Source organism: Talpa occidentalis, unplaced genomic scaffold, assembly GCF_014898055.3.
Source record: "Talpa occidentalis isolate TD23 unplaced genomic scaffold, MPIMG_talOcc4v2.1 talOcc4.3, whole genome shotgun sequence".
NCBI classification, from domain to species: Eukaryota; Metazoa; Chordata; class Mammalia; order Eulipotyphla; family Talpidae; genus Talpa; species Talpa occidentalis.
In genome coordinates, this window is record NW_023603184.1 from 100,765,602 (window position 1) to 100,785,718 (window position 20,117).

At 36.1% G+C, this 20,117-nt stretch overlaps 1 protein-coding gene, 1 non-coding gene and 1 pseudogene across 6 annotated transcripts in view; 2 read left to right on the forward strand and 1 right to left on the reverse strand.

Annotated features, from left to right (window-relative positions):
- The window catches only part of PPIG (peptidylprolyl isomerase G), a 37,580-nt gene that overhangs the window by 2,185 nt on the left and 15,278 nt on the right, over positions 1–20,117 (forward strand). For 4 of the 5 annotated variants that reach the window (XM_037523486.2, XM_037523489.2, XM_037523487.2 and 1 more), the window contains exons 2-8: positions 8,035–8,112; positions 8,205–8,279; positions 8,664–8,771; positions 9,402–9,446; positions 11,046–11,133; positions 12,464–12,493; positions 12,584–12,723. In XM_037523486.2, the coding sequence (XP_037379383.1) occupies positions 8,052–8,112; positions 8,205–8,279; positions 8,664–8,771; positions 9,402–9,446; positions 11,046–11,133; positions 12,464–12,493; positions 12,584–12,723 (547 nt within the window). In that variant the 5' untranslated portion in view covers positions 8,035–8,051. Of the gene's footprint in view, positions 1–2,522; positions 2,726–8,034; positions 8,113–8,204; positions 8,280–8,663; positions 8,772–9,401; positions 9,447–11,045; positions 11,134–12,463; positions 12,494–12,583; positions 12,724–20,117 lie in introns of those variants that run through there. The other variant, XM_037523490.2, reaches the window with a different exon arrangement.
- Positions 3,452–5,930, reverse strand: LOC119255149 (tigger transposable element-derived protein 1-like; annotated as a pseudogene).
- Positions 6,395–6,468, forward strand: TRNAN-GUU (transfer RNA asparagine (anticodon GUU)). The gene has a single exon. It is a non-coding gene; the product is annotated as a tRNA-Asn (tRNA).

Genomic DNA, 20,117 nt, shown 5'->3' on the forward strand with positions numbered 1-20,117 from the left:
AATTGACTTGAATTTGTTGCAAATCTCTGCTTCACTGTGGTGGTGTTTTGTTCTGTTTTTTTTTCTTTTTGGCTTTAGTATTAGTACTAAGCTTTATTTGATTTAGATGTCAATGGTTTTACCCTGGTTTAATGCATTGTACAGTAGTAAGTCCTCATTTTTACTTGTGTAGGGCAAATCTTGCAACCTGAAATTTACTGTAGGCAGTATTATAAATAATTTGAGAAAATTGCTGTAACTTGGACTTTGTACTTGTAGTGCCAGACAGAAAATCTTTTGCTTAAAATGACTTAAAATGATCACCAACCTCATCTTGAAAAGTAATTATATAAAGCCTGTAAATATTGACATTAGTATTTTATATTAAAATGGCTATTTTTTAAAGCATGAATAATTTTAATTTACGGATATTTTAAATGAACGAAGCCAGATTCTATATTAATCTACTGTTAATTGTGTATAAACTTCAACTCAAAGTTTATTTATAATTAGATCATTGCATATGGTGATGTGGTGAAAAGTAAAATTAAATAAAAAGTACTTAAAATTAAAACTCTTGCTTTGCTTTTGTGGCCTTGAGCCAGTCTCTTCAGCTCTCTAGTCCTGTTGCGTTGATCTATAAAATGGGAAAATTGTACCAGAATATCCTAAGGTTCCTTCTATAACTCTTTATATGGAGTTACTAGGTAGAGTAACAATCTAGTAATCTAGATATAACTGCAGTTATATCTCTGGAGATAATGAGATAACATCATTATGAGAATTTGAACAATTATTATGCAGTTACAATATTAAGAAGATTGGAGTTATCCCAGTTAATACATGCTTTTTTAAAGTTTGGTAAAAAATCTTATAGACATAAACTACAGTTTTTTGTCTGACAGATTTTATATGTTAACTTTATTCAACAACATTACAGCTTTTTTAAGTTTTCTACAGGATTTAAGAATGCAAAAAGTGCCTGTACACTTTTAATCATATTCCTACCTTTGCCAGTGGTGTGTAACTGTCAGACATTAAAGGGGCACAATGTGGGATAGCATAATTGCCTTTACTGACACATCGGAATGCTAACTTGTTTGTACTTACTTTACTAGCAGCCTAGTAATCATAAATGTATTGAAATGTTTTGCAGTATTTCGTTTTTGTTTCTCCTTTGATCTCTGCCAACTACATCAGAAGGGGGTAAAAAAGCTGGTGTGAATGGTTGCCTTCTTTGAAAGCAATCTTCAAGAATGCTGTGGTTTTAATTAGTTGAACTTATATGATTTTACTTAGATATGATTTTACTTAGAGGTGGATAAAAATTGTCATCAGTTTCACTTAACAAGAGCAGGTGATAACTTGCCATCTTTGTTTCTGGTTTTGAACTGAAGATGCTATCAGTGGATTCTGTTTAAAAAAGAAAGACTTTTATTAGTAGGATGCAGCCTCAATAGGCAGATCTAGAGACTGGGCTCTATTTCAGTTGTGTAATAGGATGAGATCAGGGTGGTTACTGGTAGGCTCTGGGAGAATGTACTGATGATGGATACATTGTAAATACCCTCTGTGAGCAGCAGTGCTTGTCAGAGAGGAGAGGTACTAGTAGAAAAATCTAGTTCTACTCTTGCCTTGATTAACTAGACTTTCTATTTTTAATAATGTAGACCTGGGCCAGGCATTGTGCTTGGTGTTCAAGATACTAAGGTACTAAATGCCTGGAGTTCATAGATTAGTTTGTGATAATGAAAATAAGATTCAATGGAGGATAATTTAAGTTTTAGAGTGTAAGACAAGTTTCCAGAGGATATATTCTAGCTGTGTTGAAGCTTTTTTTTTTTTAATTGCTTTTTTTTTTTTTTAAGATTTATTTATTTGTGCATACAAGAGCTGGGGTACAGGCCAGAGATGTGGGGGGTAAGAGAATTCACCAGAGACAGAGTGGGGAACAGAACAGGCAGATTGACCAAAGTATACTGCTGAGGGGACTAGCGGGCAAGTCAGGAGAGGTCTGCTGCAAGATGTGGGTAGCTCCCTGGCCGGCCAGGGATGGAACTCATGCTGCAGAGGCTGTGGATTGCTTTATAGTGCGGTGCTTAACCCCTTGCGCCACCAGGGAGGCCCTAGCTGAGTTGAATCTTCAAGGGCACACAGGAGTTAACCAAGGGAATCAGGAAGGATGAAGACTTGTGCAATCTTAATATGTAGGTAAAAGAATTTATATTTTTTTCAGCACTCAATACTAAACTAAATCCCTCATACTGTGTGAAACTTCCAAATAATTCTTTGAATGTAATAAATTATTAGGCATTATTTATTGCCTAATTACAAATATCTTGTTTGTCCTTTACCATGTATTACAATATTTAGCAGCCTGTATTCTTCTCCTGCCTCTCTCCCACCCTTCATGTTGCTTTAGGGTTAATACGGAAATTATTTTATGTATGAAACTACAAAATTAAAACTTTATAAATGAATTCATTTTTCTCAATAATGTTTTATGAAATATACTTGTTGCAGAAGTTTATACATCATATAACTTTTTCATTGAGCTTATTGACTTGATTTTCTTACTTTTTAAAAAAGATGTATTTATTTATGCATACAAGAACTCTGGAGTACAGGCCAGAGGTGCAGGGGGTGAGAGGATTCACCAGAGACAGAATGGAACAGAACAGGCAGACTGACTGCATACACTGCTGAGGGGAGCAGCACGCGGGGCAGGAGAGGTCTGCTGCACCAGGTGGGTACCTCCCTGGCTGGCCAGGGATCAAACTCACAGTGCTGTGCTTAACCCCTTGCCCCACCAGGGAGGTCCCCCCCTTTGTTTGTAATGTGTAAAATTAGGATCTTACAGATGATACTGTTTACAAATCTTTTTTCCTCTGTTATATCATGGATATACTCTGAATAATGAGTGGCCTTTGATAGTTTTTCGTTTTCAGTTTTATTTTTGTAACTTTCAGTGTGTGTGGTATGAATTGAAAAGCTAGAACACAATGCCAAGTTGCTTAGTGAAATTGTGCTATTTATATTTTTTTGTTCATTTTTTATGAGTTTATGTTCCTCTGGTGGTGTTCTGCATGGTCCCCACAGCAGTTGTTCTCAAAGGGGAAGGCAGAAAGGCAGTGAGAGTTTTTTGTGTTGATTGGACTGACATTTAATAGCTAGACATATATATCTTTTTATTTTTTTAAGAATTATAATCTTTTTTTAAGATTTTTTATTTTTTAATTTTTATTTATGCATATGAGAACTGGGGCGTAAGCCAGAAGTGCGGATGGGCGGGGGTTGAAAGGATTCGCCAGAGACAGAGTGGGGAGCAGAACATGTGGATGTACTGAAATGCATTGCTAAGGGAAGCAACAGGCGAGACAGGAGAAGTCAGTTGCACCATATGGGTTTGCTTCCTGGCTGGGGATCAAACGCATGGTGTAGTGGCTGGTGATAGCTTGATAGCTTTGATACTTTACCCCTGCAACACCAGAGAGGCCCCCAGCTGTGGCAGTTTCTTAAAGTAAGACAACAATGAAGTTTGCTATGTTGTCTATCTCTTCTTTTCATGAGCAATTTCTTGGAATCCTATAAGTCTGTGTGATGTCATTTTACCTACAGAACTTCTTTCAAAATTGGAGTCAATTTTCTCAAACTCTGCCACTGTTTTATCAACCAAGTTTATGTCATATTCAAAATCCTTTGTTGTCATTTCAACAATGTTCACAGCATCCTCAGCAGGAACAGATTCCATCTCAGGAAACCACTGTCTCTGCTTATCCATAAGAAGCAACTCCTCATCCATTTAAGTTTTGTCATGAAATAGCAATTCATTTACCTCTTCAGACTCTACTTATAATTTGTTTTCTATTTTCTGCAGTTACTTCTTCCCTGAAGTCTTGAATTCCTCAGTGTCACCCAGGAGGTTTGGAATTATCTTTTTCCAAACTCCTATTAATTTTGATAGTTTGAGCTGTTACAAATCATGAATGTTCTTAGTAACATCTGGATTAGTAAGTCAATCCAGAAGAATTTCAATTGACTTTTTCTACATCCATCAGAGAAATAACTGTTTTCTATCCTGTGGTAATGATTGCCTTACAAAAAAGTATTTCTTAAATCATCAGACTTGATAATCATATTGACTCCTTGATTTGTGTGGGCTCACAATGACTATTATCTTAGAAGGCATGAAAACAACATTCATCTCTTTGTATATCTCTGTGAGAGCTGATGAGTGACCAGATGCATTGTCAGTGAGCACACACATCTTAAAATCAGTCTTTTCTTCTGAACATTAGACTTAAGATATTCAGTAAACCTTGTTAACAGATGTATTACCATCCAGGCTTTGTTCCATTTGTAGAGCACAGCCAGTGTATAGTTTCAGTTTTAAGGACCCTAGGGTTTTTGGAATGGCAAGCATTGGTTTCAACTTAAAGTCACCAACTGCATTAGCCCCTAAAAGAAGAATCAGGACCTCCCTGGTGCGCAAGGGGTTAAGACGCAACCTATGAAGCTATTTGCAGCCACTGCAGCACATAGAGTTCGATCCCCAGCCAGGGAGCTACCCACATGGTGCAGCAGACCTCTCCTGGCTTGCCCACTGCTCCCCTCAGCAGTGTATTTCAGTCATTCTGCCTGTTCTGTTCCCTGCTTTGTCTCTGGTGATGTCTCTTACCATGACCCCCCCACACACACACACCCCCCTCTGGCCTATACCCCAGTTCTTGTATGCATAAAATAAATATATCTTTAAAAAAATAAAACTAAAAGGGCCTCCCCGGTGGCGCAGCGGTTGAGCGCTGGGTTGCGAAGCTGCCCGCGGCCTCTGCGGCGCCGGTTCGATCCCCGGCTGCTCCCCGGCCACCGGAGGAGGGTCCCACATGGCGTGCAGACCTCTCCTGCCGCCCGCTGCTCCCCTCAGCAGTGTACTTCGGTCCTTCTGCCTGCTCTGCTCCCCACTCTGGCTCTGGTGAATTCTCTCACCCTCCCGTGCTTCTGACTGTGCCTAGTGCATGTATGAACAAAACAAACAAACAAACCAGCAAACAAATAAATAAAGCATGCCTCTATAAAAAAAAAAAAAAAAAAAAAACTAAAAGAATCAACTTGTCCATTGAAGCTAGGTATTTTCTTCTCTGAAGAAAATCATAAATGGCATCTTCCAATAAAAGACTGATTCTTTACTCTGTCTCTGGTGAATCCTCTAACCCCTCCCCCACTTCTGGCCTATACCCCAGTTCTTATATGCATAAATTAAAAAAATAAATAAATAGACCTATTTAAAAAAAAATAGGTCAGCTATATTGAAAATCTGTTTTCGTAGTGTAGCTACCTTCATCATTGATCTAAACTAGATCTTCTGGATAACCTGCTACAGAATCTACATCAGCTCTTGCTCCTTCACCTTCCACTTTAATGTTACTGTGATAACTTCTTAAATCTCATGAACCAGTTTCTGCTAAGCTTCATATTTTTTTCTTCTGCACTTCCTCACTTTCTCTAACCTTCATAGAATTGATTAGAGTCATGGAGTTAACAGCCTTTCTCTGGATTAGACTATAGTTTAAGGGAATGTTGTGACTGATTTGGTCTTCTGCCCAGATCACTAAAACTTTCTCCACATCAGCATTGCTGTTATACTTCCCAATGGTTCATGTGTTCACTGGCATTAACGCTTTTCTTTTCCTTCAAGGACTCCTCTTTACATTCACAATTTGACTAACTGGCTTAAAAACCTTTCTCAGTAAGCTTAATCATTTCTAGCTTTTAATTTAAAGTGAAAATCATGCAACCCTTCCTTTCACTCGAATACTTAGAGGCCGTTAGTTGGCTAATTTCAATATTGTGTCTCAGGAATAGGGAGGCATGAGGAAAGGGAGAGAGATGGGGAGCATTTACAATGTACACATTTATGGATTACATTTTCCATCTTACAGGGTGCAGTTCATGGTGCCCCAAAACAATTGCAGTAGTAACAGCAAAGATCACTCATCACAGATCACTGTAACAAATGTAATAATGATGAAAAGCTTTGAAATATTGTGACAATTGCAAAAGTGATAGACATGAAGTAAGCATATGCTATTGGAAAAAAACGGTGATGTTGAACTTGTTTGAATCAGGACTCCCACAGACCTTCAATTTGAAGGAAAAAAAGAGCCATGTAATATACATGAAGCACAATTTAAAAAAGCATAAAATGGGGTATGCCTGTAAAACTTAATGTGACAAACATGACAAGGTAATAAAATTGCTAGGTTTTTGTTTGCTTCATTTTCAAGAAGTCAATATCCGTAGTCTAGTGGAAAATTGAGAGGTAATTTTTGCTTTGTATTGTGTGAGACAAATTCTAGTATACATCTGTTAGCAATAAAAACCAGAGGAAGTTATTTTAAAAAAGTATACCCATTGTGTCTCTGTGGCGCAATCGGTTAGCGCGTTCGGCTGTTAACCGAAAGGTTGGTGGTTCGAGCCCACCCAGGGACGAGGCTGGTATTTTGGGCCTCCCCGGTGGCGCAGCGGTTGAGCGCTGGGTTGCGAAGCTGCGCGCGGCCTCTGCGGCGCCGGTTCGATACCCGGCTGCTCCCCGGCCACCAGAGGAGGGTCCCACATGGCGCGCAGACCTCTCCTGCCGCCCGCTGCTCCCCTCAGCAGTGTGCTTCGGTCCTTCTGCCTGCTCTGCTCCCCGCTCTGGCTCTGGTGAATTCTCTCGCCCTCCCGCGCTTCTGACTGTACCCAGTGCATGTATAAACAAAACAAACAAACAAACCAGCAAACAAATAAATAAAGCATGCCTCTATAAAAAAAAAAAAAAAAAAAAAAAAAAAAAAAAAAAAAGTATACCCCCCATTTTCCATGCAATGATGCCAAAAGTAAATATACCTTGTGTTGAATTCAAATGCAAAATAATCTTTATGTAATCCCTGATTCTCATAATCTATATGAAACAATTGAACAAATACATATAATTTACTGTTTTTGCTTTTATTGTGTGAAATTAATAAAAGGTGATGATAGATAATGGATCGACATGAGAAAATTGTGTAGAACTGAATACACACTAATGAGTACAAAACTGAAAAAATGTGAATACAGTAAGTGTATCAGCATTTATAGGCTTTTGTAGCACAATTGTCACAATACAGTTTTGTACATTGTTACCGTTGGGGGAAACTGTCTAAAATGCATATTCTGTATCTCTTATTTTCTATACATGCATGTGAATCTACAATTAAAAATTGATAAGAGGCGGAATCTGTTCAGTATAGAGTATAGACCTTTCAGAGCTTCACAGGAAATAAGTATGCATCGTTGAAATGTGACCGTTTCAGAAAAACACATATATTTCTGAAGAGTTGAAATTGATATAGTCTGATGTGTGAGTGCTCTTCTCTTTATCGTTCTCTACCCAAGTATTACAATTCAAGTATTTTAAGGTCTTAAAGTAAATGCCTTATTAAAAGACTGGGTTAAATAATAGCTGTCTGCTATGTAGAGAAAACTTACAGCATCTCACAGGGTGTATACACTAGTGTATCAGCAGCTTCATGTGTAAACGTAAAGTTGTTTTTACTCAGAATGTAAATTACCGTATTTCATTATTAAATAGCCCACTATCTTTCTCTACAATTTGTCTTCGGTACCTTTTAGGAATTTGAATACACCATTTTAATCAAAATTGTCATTTTCATTTTCCAGGAGGAGATTAGATCAATTTGCCCTTGATTTTTTTTTTTCTCTTTTTAAGGATAATCTGCCTGTTGCATTTATAGCTATACAGAATTAATATAATTTTATGTTTGGCTGGGCAATCAATATGTAGTTCATAAAATAGAAATTTTGTTATGATAATGGCTAAGCCTTTTCTTTTACATCCATATTATTTGCCTCACAATGTAATCTAACTCTAAAAAGAATATTAATCTATGTGAGTTATAGAAGTAAGTATCAGAATAAATTCAAGCTGTTTATACTCTACAATTTTTCCCTCAGAAGTTCATAAGAAATCTTTGCTGTTTAGTTTGTTTGCCTGAAATTATATTTTACTCATAGATTGAAGTATTGGAGCCATGGGAATAAAAGTTCAGCGTCCTCGATGTTTTTTTGACATCGCCATTAATAATCAACCTGGTAAGAAAATTAATGTTCCTATAAAAACTTACAAATAATATTTAATACTTTAAATTGGTAAGGAAGTTTAAACCAACTATCTTCTTTTTCAGCTGGAAGAGTTGTCTTTGAATTATTTTCTGATGTATGCCCCAAAACTTGCGAGAACTTCCGTTGTCTTTGTACAGGTTTGTTGACGTTTTCATTTGCCCAGATAGTATTATTTGACCATGACTACTTTAATTATTGATCAGTCATATTTTAGATTTGTGCATAGTACATAATCTAAACATGCAGATTATGTGACATTGACTAGCATGTGATAGTAGTTTTTAGAAATGTTAATTGTAATGGGATTTTATCTAAGATTGACTTCTCCAGGAATAACAAAGGTGATTTTCAATGAATTTTTAAAAACTTCATGGGAATGAAAATTCTGTAGTTTAAAGAAGTCTGTATATAGCTTAAGAAAGGTATATTTTATAGTTCAGAAGCTTTAATCATTGATTTGCTTAAAATTCTACTTTGTTTTCCTTTGTACTAAATGGTCTACTGATTTTGCTTCTCTGTAGGTGAAAAGGGGACAGGAAAATCAACTCAGAAACCATTACATTATAAAAGTTGTCTTTTTCACAGAGTTGTTAAAGACTTTATGGTTCAAGGTGGTGACTTCAGTGAAGGTAAGACTCTGATTCTCACTAAAGAAAATCATATATTTTCATTAAATATAGACCTCAAGGTTTGATAAGTCTGGAAGTGCTAGTTCACTTTTCTTCTCAGCTTATTTAGTCTTTTGTTAAACAATTAGAATTACTCATAGACGTAGACAAAAAAAAAAGAACCACATATGAAGTAATTTCCCTGATGAACTAATTTTAGCAATTTGCTTCTGCGTATAAAGCAAATTACTATATTCACTATTCAGTGTGTTTGAGAGTCACAACTAGCAATCCTTACTACAGTACAGTTTTTACCTATGCTTATGGTAAAAGCATTGAAGCTCTTTTTAAAGATAATATGAAAAAAATGTCACATTTTCTGTTAAAAGACCTGCATAATCGTCAATAGAATTTGAAAATTCTTTTTCCCATATACCTTAATAGGCTTTGAAACTTGCTAAGCACTGACTGTATCAGGGAAAAGTAATTTGGGATCTTGTCAGTATTGATTTTAATATCTTTTATGATTTACCATTTGAGCATTGTTGAATCAAAGTCATTCAAGTACTTTGTAAGAAACATTTTGCTTTGATAGGACTTCAAGGAGATACTGTCTTGAGAGTTCTGAGTCCATGTTTTTTTCATTCATAGGAAATGGAAGAGGAGGGGAATCTATTTATGGAGGATTTTTTGAAGGTAAAAATGTTTACATTTAACAACAACAAAAAAACAAAAACAAAGAAAAAATGACAAATAACTAGGGGATTTGTTAAATAGATGATGCTAAATTCATACAATAGAATGCTGTGAAATACTTAAAAGCCATGTTTTCAAATCCTATTTAATTCTTTTTTTTTTTAAGAGTTATTTATTTTTACAAGAACCGGGGTACAGGCCAGATTCGCAGGAGGGTGAGAGGATTCACCAGAGACAGAGAGGGGAACAGAACAGGCAGACTGACAAAATACACCGCTGAGGGGAGCAGTGGGCGCAACAGGAGAGGTCTGCCACGCTATGTGGGACCCTCACCGGCTGGCCAGGATCGAACTGGCACTCCAGAGGCTGTAGACAGCTTCACAGCGCTCTGCTCAACCGCCTGCCCCACCAGGGGAACCCCAAATCCTATTTAATTTTAAGGAAGGATTCCCACAATATAAAGTCAAGTGGAAACAAAAAGGATACTAGATTGCATTGATTAAAAATGTTTACTTTTAAATTGTTTTCTATTTATTTGATTTTTCTTTGTTGAACAATAAGATTCATTAAACAGTATAGTAATGTTAGACTACTTTGAATCTAGAGGTTAATTTTCTTGTGAGAAATTTTATGAGATGGCCTTTTTATAAAAAAAAAGTTTTTTTGTTTTTTTTTTTAAACAGCAGTAGTACATTATTTGGAAGATTTAAATGAATTATGTAATAAACACGTAGAGTTGTAGTATCAGAATAGGATCCCCATGGCATGATCTTAATCTTTATTAAGGAAATCAGTTGTGTTTCATAGTAACAATGTCCTCTAAATATTTTAGTAGGGTTTTTTTTTTAAGATTTCAAACAATTTCTTTGATGTTCTAAAATTTGCTATAATGGTTTTCTCAAACGAGATTTCTCTGGGATTTTTTTTTTACTAATGTGAGGATCATTTGAAATACTCTGTTAGTGTAGAAATTATTTAGTATTTTCCATCTTTCACTTTGGGGATTCAGTGAACTTTTGCTTCATATTCCACATGTTTTGTTTTCATATTTGAGGCCAGAGTTGGAGGGCAAGCTGCTCTTTGCAAAAAGTGAGGCTTATGGCATCATTGAGTTAATGAGTGCCTTTTTGTGCTCTGAAATGAAAAAGGAATCCTGTCTGGATTCATTCTTTTTTTTTTTTTTTTTTTTTTTTTTTTTTGGGTGGGACCCTTGCCAGCGGCCGGGGAACGAACCAACGCTGCAGAGGTTGCGGGAAGCCTCGCAGGCCAGCGCTCAACTGCTGTGCCACCAGGGGAGGACCCTCATTCTTGTTCTTTTTAAAGAACATTTCGTTTCTTGTTTAAATAAGCAAAAAAAATTATGTTGTCTTTTTCAAAAAATGTAAAGGAGAAATGTAAACAGAAGGGAAGTTGATGCAGTATTTGGGTTTTATAGAGCAAGGGAAACTATAAAAGGGTTTGTTAATATTTGATGCTCCTTTTGTAATTTGACTTATTTAAATTTTGTCTGCCATTAAAGAACACAAGGTATGAAGGACAGAAAATGAAAGTTTTGGTGGTTATGTCTATAATGTAAATTAGAACTTTGCTTCTCTATAGATGAGAGTTTTGCTGTTAAACACAACAAAGAATTTCTCTTGTCAATGGCCAACAGAGGGAAGGATACAAATGGTTCACAGTTTTTCATGTAAGTATTTATTACCTGTTGATTGTTGTGTTCCATTTCTCTCTGTGCCTGCCTGGCATTGATCACTAATAAGTAATCAATCACTAATAAGTAAGAGGAATTCTTGAGGAGAATTCTTTTTTTTTTTTTTTTTTTTTTTTTTTAAGATTTATTTATTTATTTATACAAGCACTGGGTAGTCAGAAGCGCGGGAGGGTAAGAGAATTAGCCAGAGCGGGGAACAGAACAGGTAGACCGACGAAATACACTGCTGAGGGGAGCAGCGGGCGCTGCAGGAGAGGTCTGCGTGCCATGTGAGACCCTCACCTGCGCTGCAGAAGCTGCGGGCAGCTTTGCAGCCCAGCGCTCAACCGCTGCGCCACCAGGGGAGGCCTGAAGAGGAGAATTCTTTAAGAAGAGAAAATTCTTCAAAGGGTAGTTAAACTGTGCTGTTCAAGTAAATGATAAAGACTTGTCTAGAGAACACAGGAGCCAGCTTGAAGGGGGTGGGGTTCCCATTGGCCAAATAAGACAATTTCGTCATGAAAATAACTAATGATAGCATCGGATTAAGAAGTAAACTAGAAAATCACAAATCCATACAGATCTTTCTTCAATGTGATATTTACTTTATGTTAAGAGTAACGAACTCAAAAACCTACAGGTCTTAGGCAAATAACATAAGCAAGTAAAGCCTATTAGGACAGAAACTTAAACTATTGATCATTGTATTAAATAAGACAGGAACACTCAGTTATGACCATTGTCACTCCTCCAGGTTTTCAGAAGGGTCTGAAATCTAGATTTTTGTGTAAAAGTATTCAAAATTTTAAATATTTACACCTCACTTAAAATTTTATAAACTCTATATGGCCCATTTCTATTCAGGTCCTATAGAACATGTGTGAGGTCCATCAAAATATGTCCCATGCTTTTAACTGTTTAAAATGTTAAGATAGAAAAACACAATTGATAAACACATAAATTGGTAGAATGGTTTGATAAACATGGTATTGCCCATGTGGTAAAGCATTATACAACCATAAATATTCAATAAAAACCCAGTCACATACAGGAAACATGGATGGATAGAAATAACACCAGTTTTAATAACATATAAGTTTTCAACAATGACTAGGTATTTATAATCAGAATAAGTTTTTTAAAATGTGGAAAACTTATTGCATTAATAGTACTTATGGTTAATATAGGTTTCTATTATGTTAAATTGGCATGATTTCTTTTTACAACTTTGTTTCCAATGCAGTTATTTTCTTTTCCTTTTTAGAGATGCTAACTTTGTTTTTCTCTGACTTTGTTTTTATTCTTCTATCTGATGACTTCCAAAAAGAACAACGAAACCAACTCCTCATTTAGATGGGTAAAGATTATTTTATTTACTTTGTTACCTGCTTTAAATTAATATTAAAATAAGAAACTTTTATTGAACCATTTTTACTTGATTCCTCAGGCATCATGTTGTTTTTGGGCAAGTGATTTCTGGTCAAGAAGTTGTAAGAGAAATAGAAAACCAGAAGACAGATGCAGCTAGCAAACCATTTGCTGAAGTGCGGATACTCAGTTGTGGAGAGCTAATTCCCAAATCTAAAGGTAACAACAAGTGAATATGTCTGATAGTATTTACTGGTATTTTCTGATTCTTATGCATTGAAAACAAACATAAACTCTAAATAGTTAATGTGCATATGGATAAGAGGGGTTTGGTTTATTAAATATATTTTTTATTATACTTTATTGTAATTCATAATTAATTGCTTAAATTTTCCTTGTTTGGTAGTTATTTGTCTTTCTGCTTCCACTTTTTGTTGTTAAATTGTAGTTGTTTAAATAGCTTGGTAAATAAATACTCTTTAAGGAAAACAGATGCTTAGTTGTTGATGGCAAATGAAGACAAAAATATAGACTAGGAAATACTATAAATTATTTCCCCCTCAGGAACTGCTTCAATTCAGAAGCATCTCTTAGAACAGAAAATTTGAAGTTAACATGATTGATAGTTTCATATGATTTTATCTGAAATGGTAAGAACTTTGTTTTAAGTAATTATTTTGAGTCTTTATATTATACATAAAATATGTAATTGGTACCATGCATTACACTAAAAGTAATGGAATGAGATTACCTGCAAAGCAGTAAAATGTTAACTGACTCTGGTCTTTCTATTTTGACTAGCTTAGGGAATAGTAATACCAATACTTGGTTTTTCATAGTTAACAAATATGAGAGTCATCTTCTCTGATCATTATAATAGCTCTGTGTAGTATTTCCCTCATTTTACAAATGAAGAGAAGTGAGATTACATTATTTACTGCTTCAGGAAACCAGAGGGAAACCAGGAAACCATCACCCATGTTTGATGGCTCTACATCTAGAGCTTTTTTCATTGTGTGTTGCTAACTCATTAAAGTTTAAATGTCTTTAACTTAACCTTTCACAATTGGTCTAAGGTAGAACATTCTTTAACTCAAGTTTTAGATAAACTGATTTGCTCTGTAGCATTTAGAAATCATTTAGAAACATTTTGCTTTGTGTTAATTCAAAAGACCCAAGATAGGCATAAAGTTGGCTTATTTCTAGTTTTCTTTCTCTGCATTCTACTTTGATTCTGATTATTTAATTTTCTTCTCTGTTATATCAAATATATATTATGTTATCAGTTACAGGAATATGCTACAGCCCATAATGGGGCTACGGCTCATTTAATGTTAGTGTTCAGGAGTCTGACCATCTGTACTTATTTAAAAATAACATAGAATGTATGCCTTGTTTTGTGAAGACTCCTAAAGAATAAGGTGTTGATGATTATTTAAAAAAAAAAAAAGGACTAGGCATTAAGTCTCAGTGCTATCCCTTCGATGGCCCTCTGCTGCAAAGTAGCCTGTTTTCGATTTCCAGCTAGGGAGCTAACCTACATGGCAGCAGACCTCTCCTATCTTGCCAGCTGCCCACCTTGGTGGTATATTTCAGTGGATCTGCCTACTATGCTCCCTAGTCTTGTCTCTGGTGAATCCTCTCGCCACCGATCCCCACACTTCTGGCCTATACTTTAGTTCTCCTATGCCAAAAAAAAAAAATCTTATAGTAGAGGAATCATTCTTTAAAAAAATAAAACTAGTAAGCAATAAAAGCAACATATATTAATATTTGTAAAGTTTAGATCCTGCTGACTGATGTTTAGTTCTTTCCAGTGTTAGTACAATTGGAATATTTTGGTTTAAGGCTAAATTATTTCTTCCCACGTCGTCTAGGAAATCTTCATCTTTTATTCTCTACTTGACAAATTATTTTTTGTTTTGTGGTCTTTAGGGTCTCTTGTGTTAGGATCTATTCCCTGCTTATAAAAGTTAAGGGTGCTGTGTGGTTTATATATTCAGAATGATTGAGGTAATAACAAAGCTTACTTTTAAATCATAAACAGGTATCATGGCTTATCGATGATAATTTCTGTGTAAAGATTCTTTTGGTACTAGAAGGTCAGTGTTTGAATTAATTTGTAAAAGGATGAGGAAGTGAATGAATATCACTCTTTTATACTATTATGTCCTTATATAGTGTATTTTCACCCAAAGAAGTACATGCTAATTTTGCTTATGGCATTGTGGCCAGGAAGTTGTGCTGAAAGTTCATGTAGTAGTATCTTAGTGCGCATTCCTTAAACTCATGCTAAGCTAACATACCTTGCCTCTATCCATTTCAGCAGTTGGAGACATTTGTTCTCTTTCATTGTTTGCCTAGGAGTTCCTGAAAATGTTAGATGAGTTGTAAGCCATGCCTACTCTGCTCTGGATCACAGTGTGGAAAGAGGAAAAGAATTTTATGTTTAAGATCATAGAGTTTGACATCTATTATCCTGTAGTCCATTGGTTGCCATTAGAACGTCGGTCAGAATGGATTTTTTCATGCATTGATGTAATAACTTCTTAGGTAAAGCTGTGTTTTACATCTAATTTATAAGTTTGATGGCCTCCTAATAAGAATTTTGAATTGGGAATAGTCAAAAAGCTTTGTTCAACACTGTGGTGTTCATCATCATATTTAAAACCATGTTTGAAAGATTTACACCTCAGTTTAAAAAAAAAAAGGAATAAATACAGAATCTTTTTTTTTTCTTTTTCTAACTTCCTGAAAGAAAACAAAAAGACTTCTGAAGAAATCTGACTGTCTGGGCCCCCCTGTATATGGTCTTGGTGAGTCTGGAGCAATCTTCTTGGGCTTTTCTCCCTTTGCTGTTGCAAGATTGAAAGTTCTGAGTTTTGTTCTGCTTTGTTTCTTGGTTGTGTGTGTGTGTGTGTGTGTGTGTGTGTGTGTGTGTGTGGCTATTTGAATGTGCCCGAGACAGATCAGAATCAAAGAGACTAACTTATTAGCAGATGCAGTGGTGGAACACTGGAGGCTAACAAAATCTGTTTTTCCTAGGGGCAGAGTAAATGATAGGCCCAGACAGTGAAACCACTACCTTAAGGTATTTCTTGGTTTTTCAGGAGTTGGCTTCACTTAGGTCATGATGATCTTTTCAGAATTCACTGCAGTTGTTAAAGAGAGGTCTGTCTGCCTTGGCCATGCAGCAAGAGATGGGGCCACTGTTATATTACGAAGTAAACACAAATGTTGAGTTGTGGCAACATGGCAATAAATAGTACTGTGAGAAGTTTTGCAAATATGTGTTAGGGAACAGATTACCTGGCAATACAGAAAAAAAGAGTACAGTATAGGAAGCAGGTGGTGAATTTTGTACTATGGAGATAGTGGAGAAGAATTCTAGAAAGTCCTATCTCTTTGAACAGGATTCCGTTTCTGTGTTCTTATTCTGAAATTAAGAGCCATGATGAAAATCCTTTTACTGGAGAATAGTGGGCTGTTGATTTAGAAACTGTCTAGAGGAGGAGGAGTCCAAAAAGAGAATATCTAAAAAGGAGACCTATTTCAAGATTAGTTCTATTCTTTATTTCAAGTTTTACTTGATGAGGACCTCATTATAAAAGTTTCACATGAAATTCATTGGTATTAAAATCTATGTAAACCAGTCAGCAAGCAAATCCTAGATTTTTATGTAAAATGTCCTGGAGTTTGTTTTTTTAACCATAATATTATACAAGTGAAATCAACACTTGATTAGTAAGATTACGCCACGCATTCCTCCCTAATGTGGATTATATAGTATTTATCATGTTTGAGGTTTGCTTAGTTCTTGAATCTGTAGGTCTGTATTTTAGGCCAACTGTGAAATTTTCTGCCACTTTTTAAGAAACATTTTTCAACTTCACACTTTTTCTTCTGGGATTCTGATAACACAAATGTTTCTCTTTTTGTTGTTTATTATATTTTGTATTCCCGTGATATCCAGGTTGAGTCATTTCTGCTGGTCTACCTACTGGTTAACTGACTCTTTCCTATCATCTCTCTGGTATTGATAATGTTCAGTGAAGTTTTATTTTGTTTATTGTTTTTTCCAGTTCTAAAATTCCCATGAGTATCTGGTATCTTCTTTGTTGAGACTTTCGCTTTCCTTTCTTTCAAGAGTGTTAGTTACTCATTGATACTTTTTAAGATGACTTCTTTAACATCCATATCAATTCTAACCTCTGTTTTCTCAGTATTGGCATGTTTTAAATGCCTTTTCTCACTTTAAGTTGGTTGGTGATAATTATGTTTGTATCAAACATTTTAGGTATTATGGAATTCTAGATTTCGTTTATATTTTCTATATTAACAGACAGTCACTATTTAGGTTTAGTATGTAGTTACTGGTCTACTTTTGTGAACTCTGGTTTCACTGCTGCCCGTGGATACAAACTGAAAACCTGGATACAAACACTGTAGTTTAATTCTCAAACCTTTTGCCATAATAGTTCTCATCAGTTTCACTTGAGGGTCTTCACATGACTTCATATTTCATATATGCAAAAAAATCTTTCCACCTCCCTTTTCTCGAAATTCTTATCACCTGCCATTGCAGGGGCGTAGGCCTGGGGAGTCACTCTTGAGTCAAGCCTAGGTGTCTCGCTTTGTCTCCACTGACATCACTCTGGCAAGGGATGGGGCAGAAGCACTTCTTTCTATCACAAGGCAGTGGATTAGGTTAGGGTGGAGATAGAGGTAATCAAAAATCTAAGCTTCCTACTTTGTTTTTGCCGTTAGGGCCATGTGGGATGGCTTTTTCCCCCTCTGACATTTGCTTGTAGTGGAGAGGTATTGGTAACAAATTTTGCCCTGTGAAGCCATATTTTCCCAATGCTTTTGTGGGTGGGGAGGACATTTTAAAGTTTGTGCCCATAGGCATTTCTGATTTGCATGTGAAGTCTAGGGTATATAATATGGGAGGCAAATTGAAAACCGTCATATAATATTCAAATACAGAGATCCCTGGCCATTCTGCCATCTTTCTTTCAGAGTCTTACTTTTGTTTTTCTTTTCTTTTGTATTTTATCTGGCATTTCTGCTTATACTTAGGAGGGTAGGGAGATAATACTATTCTCTTGTTCAGAATTGCTCGATTTCTTTCTTCAAACTTTTCACCTATGTGAAAAACCTTCTCCCTTTTATATCTAAAATTTACTCGCCCTTAAATTATACCCATAAAACTATTGGTGCTTTGATGGGTGTAGTGGCATACATCTGAGGAAGTGTGATCCTCTGCCTCTGATCACATACAATGTTGTAAAAACTGTTGCCACAATTAAAGAAAAATTAATTGTACACATAAAGAACTTTTTGCAATGCTTATTATTAGCACTTTGCAAGTTCTCTACAGAACTACTTCCCCACTACTTTTTCTACCCCTGTTAGATTCTAATATAGTCAGATCAGCTATATTGCTTGCTTTGAAAATGTGCAGTTTGTTCCCATTGAACAGCTGCATGGGAATACATAAAAATCTTTTCATTTTTTAAGATTTATTTATGCATTGAAGACTTGTGATGTAGGCTGGGGCGGGAGTTGGGGTCAGGGAGGATTCACCAGAGACAGAGTGGGGGAGCAGAACAGGCAGATCCACTGAAATACACTACTAAGGGGAATAGAGGGTGAGACAGGAGAAGGTCTGCTGTGCCATATGTGCACTAACTCAATGGCCATGGCCAGGGATCGAATTTAGGCCACTACAGTGATAGTGCTGAGACTTAACCCCTATGCCACCAGGGAGGCCCAGTACATAAAATGTTACATGCACATACATCAAAGATCTACTAAGCTGCCTCAGTACTTCATTTGTGTTAGAAACTATACTTATTAGGGCCTCCTGGTGGTGCAGAGGGTTGAGCACTGCGCTGTGAGGCTGTCCACAGCCTCTGCAGCGAGGGTTCGATTACTGGCCGGCCAGGGAGAAACCTACATGGCGGGGCAGAACTCTCCTGCCTTGCCCGCTGCTCCCCTTAGCAATGTCTTCGGTCTGCCTGCTCTGCTCCCCACTCTGTCTCTGGTAAATTCTCTCACCCTCCCGCACCTCTGGCCTGTACCCCAGTTCTTGTATAAGTAAATAAATAAATCTTTAAAATAAAAAAAGAAACTATACTTATGCACAATCTGCTGCTCAAACTTCCCATTTAATTTCAGATCACTTTATAGTAACTCACAAGCTATACCCCATATGACTTGAACATCTACCAGTCTCCGGGTTCTATTTCAAAGTAAGATGCCATATTTACTGTTTATATGTATGTATATATATATATTTTTTTTTTTTTTAAGATTTATTTATCCATACAAGAACTGGGGTACAGGCCAGAGCTGCGGGGAGTAAGAGGAATCACCATCGAGTGGGGAACAGAACAGGCAGACTGACTGAAATACACTGCTGAGAGCAGTGAGTGAGGCAGGAGAGGTCTGCTGCGCCATGTGGGTAGCTCCTTGGCTGGCCAGGGATCAAACTCGCGCTGATCGCTTTACAGTGCTGTGCTTAACCCCTTTGTGCCACCAGTCCCATATTTCTTAACCATTTTTATATATTTAGCACTCTACTGCCATTTTTATTTCCTCTTTTATTTTTTAATGTGTCACAGGTGAAGTTGCTGAGTTTTGTGTCCCAGCTCCTTTCCCATAAGCCATGTGGTTTTTTATTTGCAATTTTTCATAGACCAGTGATTTATAGGAACACATAAGTTGTATAATAACAGAACTATAATTCCCCTAAACCTTTCTACTTAACTCTTTTCTCATTAACCATATTCACTTCTAAAACTCTTTATAAAGGGTCTTCTGTAAAATTTGTTGCTTAATTTTTTATTTTCTGAGCTTTATCTGTATAATGTTCAGTTAAACATAATTGTTGACTCTAGGAAGATAAAAATGACAGTATGCCTAAGTCATAATTTAGGTGAACACAGATTTTGAAGTTCATGCTTACTGCAGTCTATTGGAATTGATATTATTATGCCTCTGTTTTTGTTCATCTTTTTACTTTTCTCTCCTTTAACTGTCAATTCTTTCTTCATTTTTTTTTTTCTGTACTGGTTCATTGGAAAAGGACAACTAAATTAAATTTCACTCATAGAATGGTATTGACAAACATCAAAAGAAGAAAATTTTTTCAATCTTGGAACTTTCTAAGCTCTCTTCTAAGACTTTGTTCCTAAAATAGTTTATTTTCTTTTTATGGTTGATATCATCTTACACTCAAGTGGATAATATTACTGTAGAAGTAGTTACAAATCTTGCTTTTACATTGTGATCGCAGTTTTTTTAGTCACATTCATTATGAATGTATTTTCTCCCTTTGATTTCTTTATAGGTGTGATTTTCCTCCCTCTCTGCAATCCCTCAGGTTTTTAGTATGTATAAGTAGATTTTTCAATTTATACATGTTTGTGTACCCACTCTGCATTACTAGTTACAATGGTCTTTGGTTTCAGATTAACATTTGGACATGTCAGACAAGTGAGGCTCTACCCAGCACTAAATTTACTTTATGAAGTGATTCAGGACAGAAAAGAGCACAAGTTATGTCCAGATATAGCTTGCATTAAGTTGTAGGTATCTCACTCTTGATG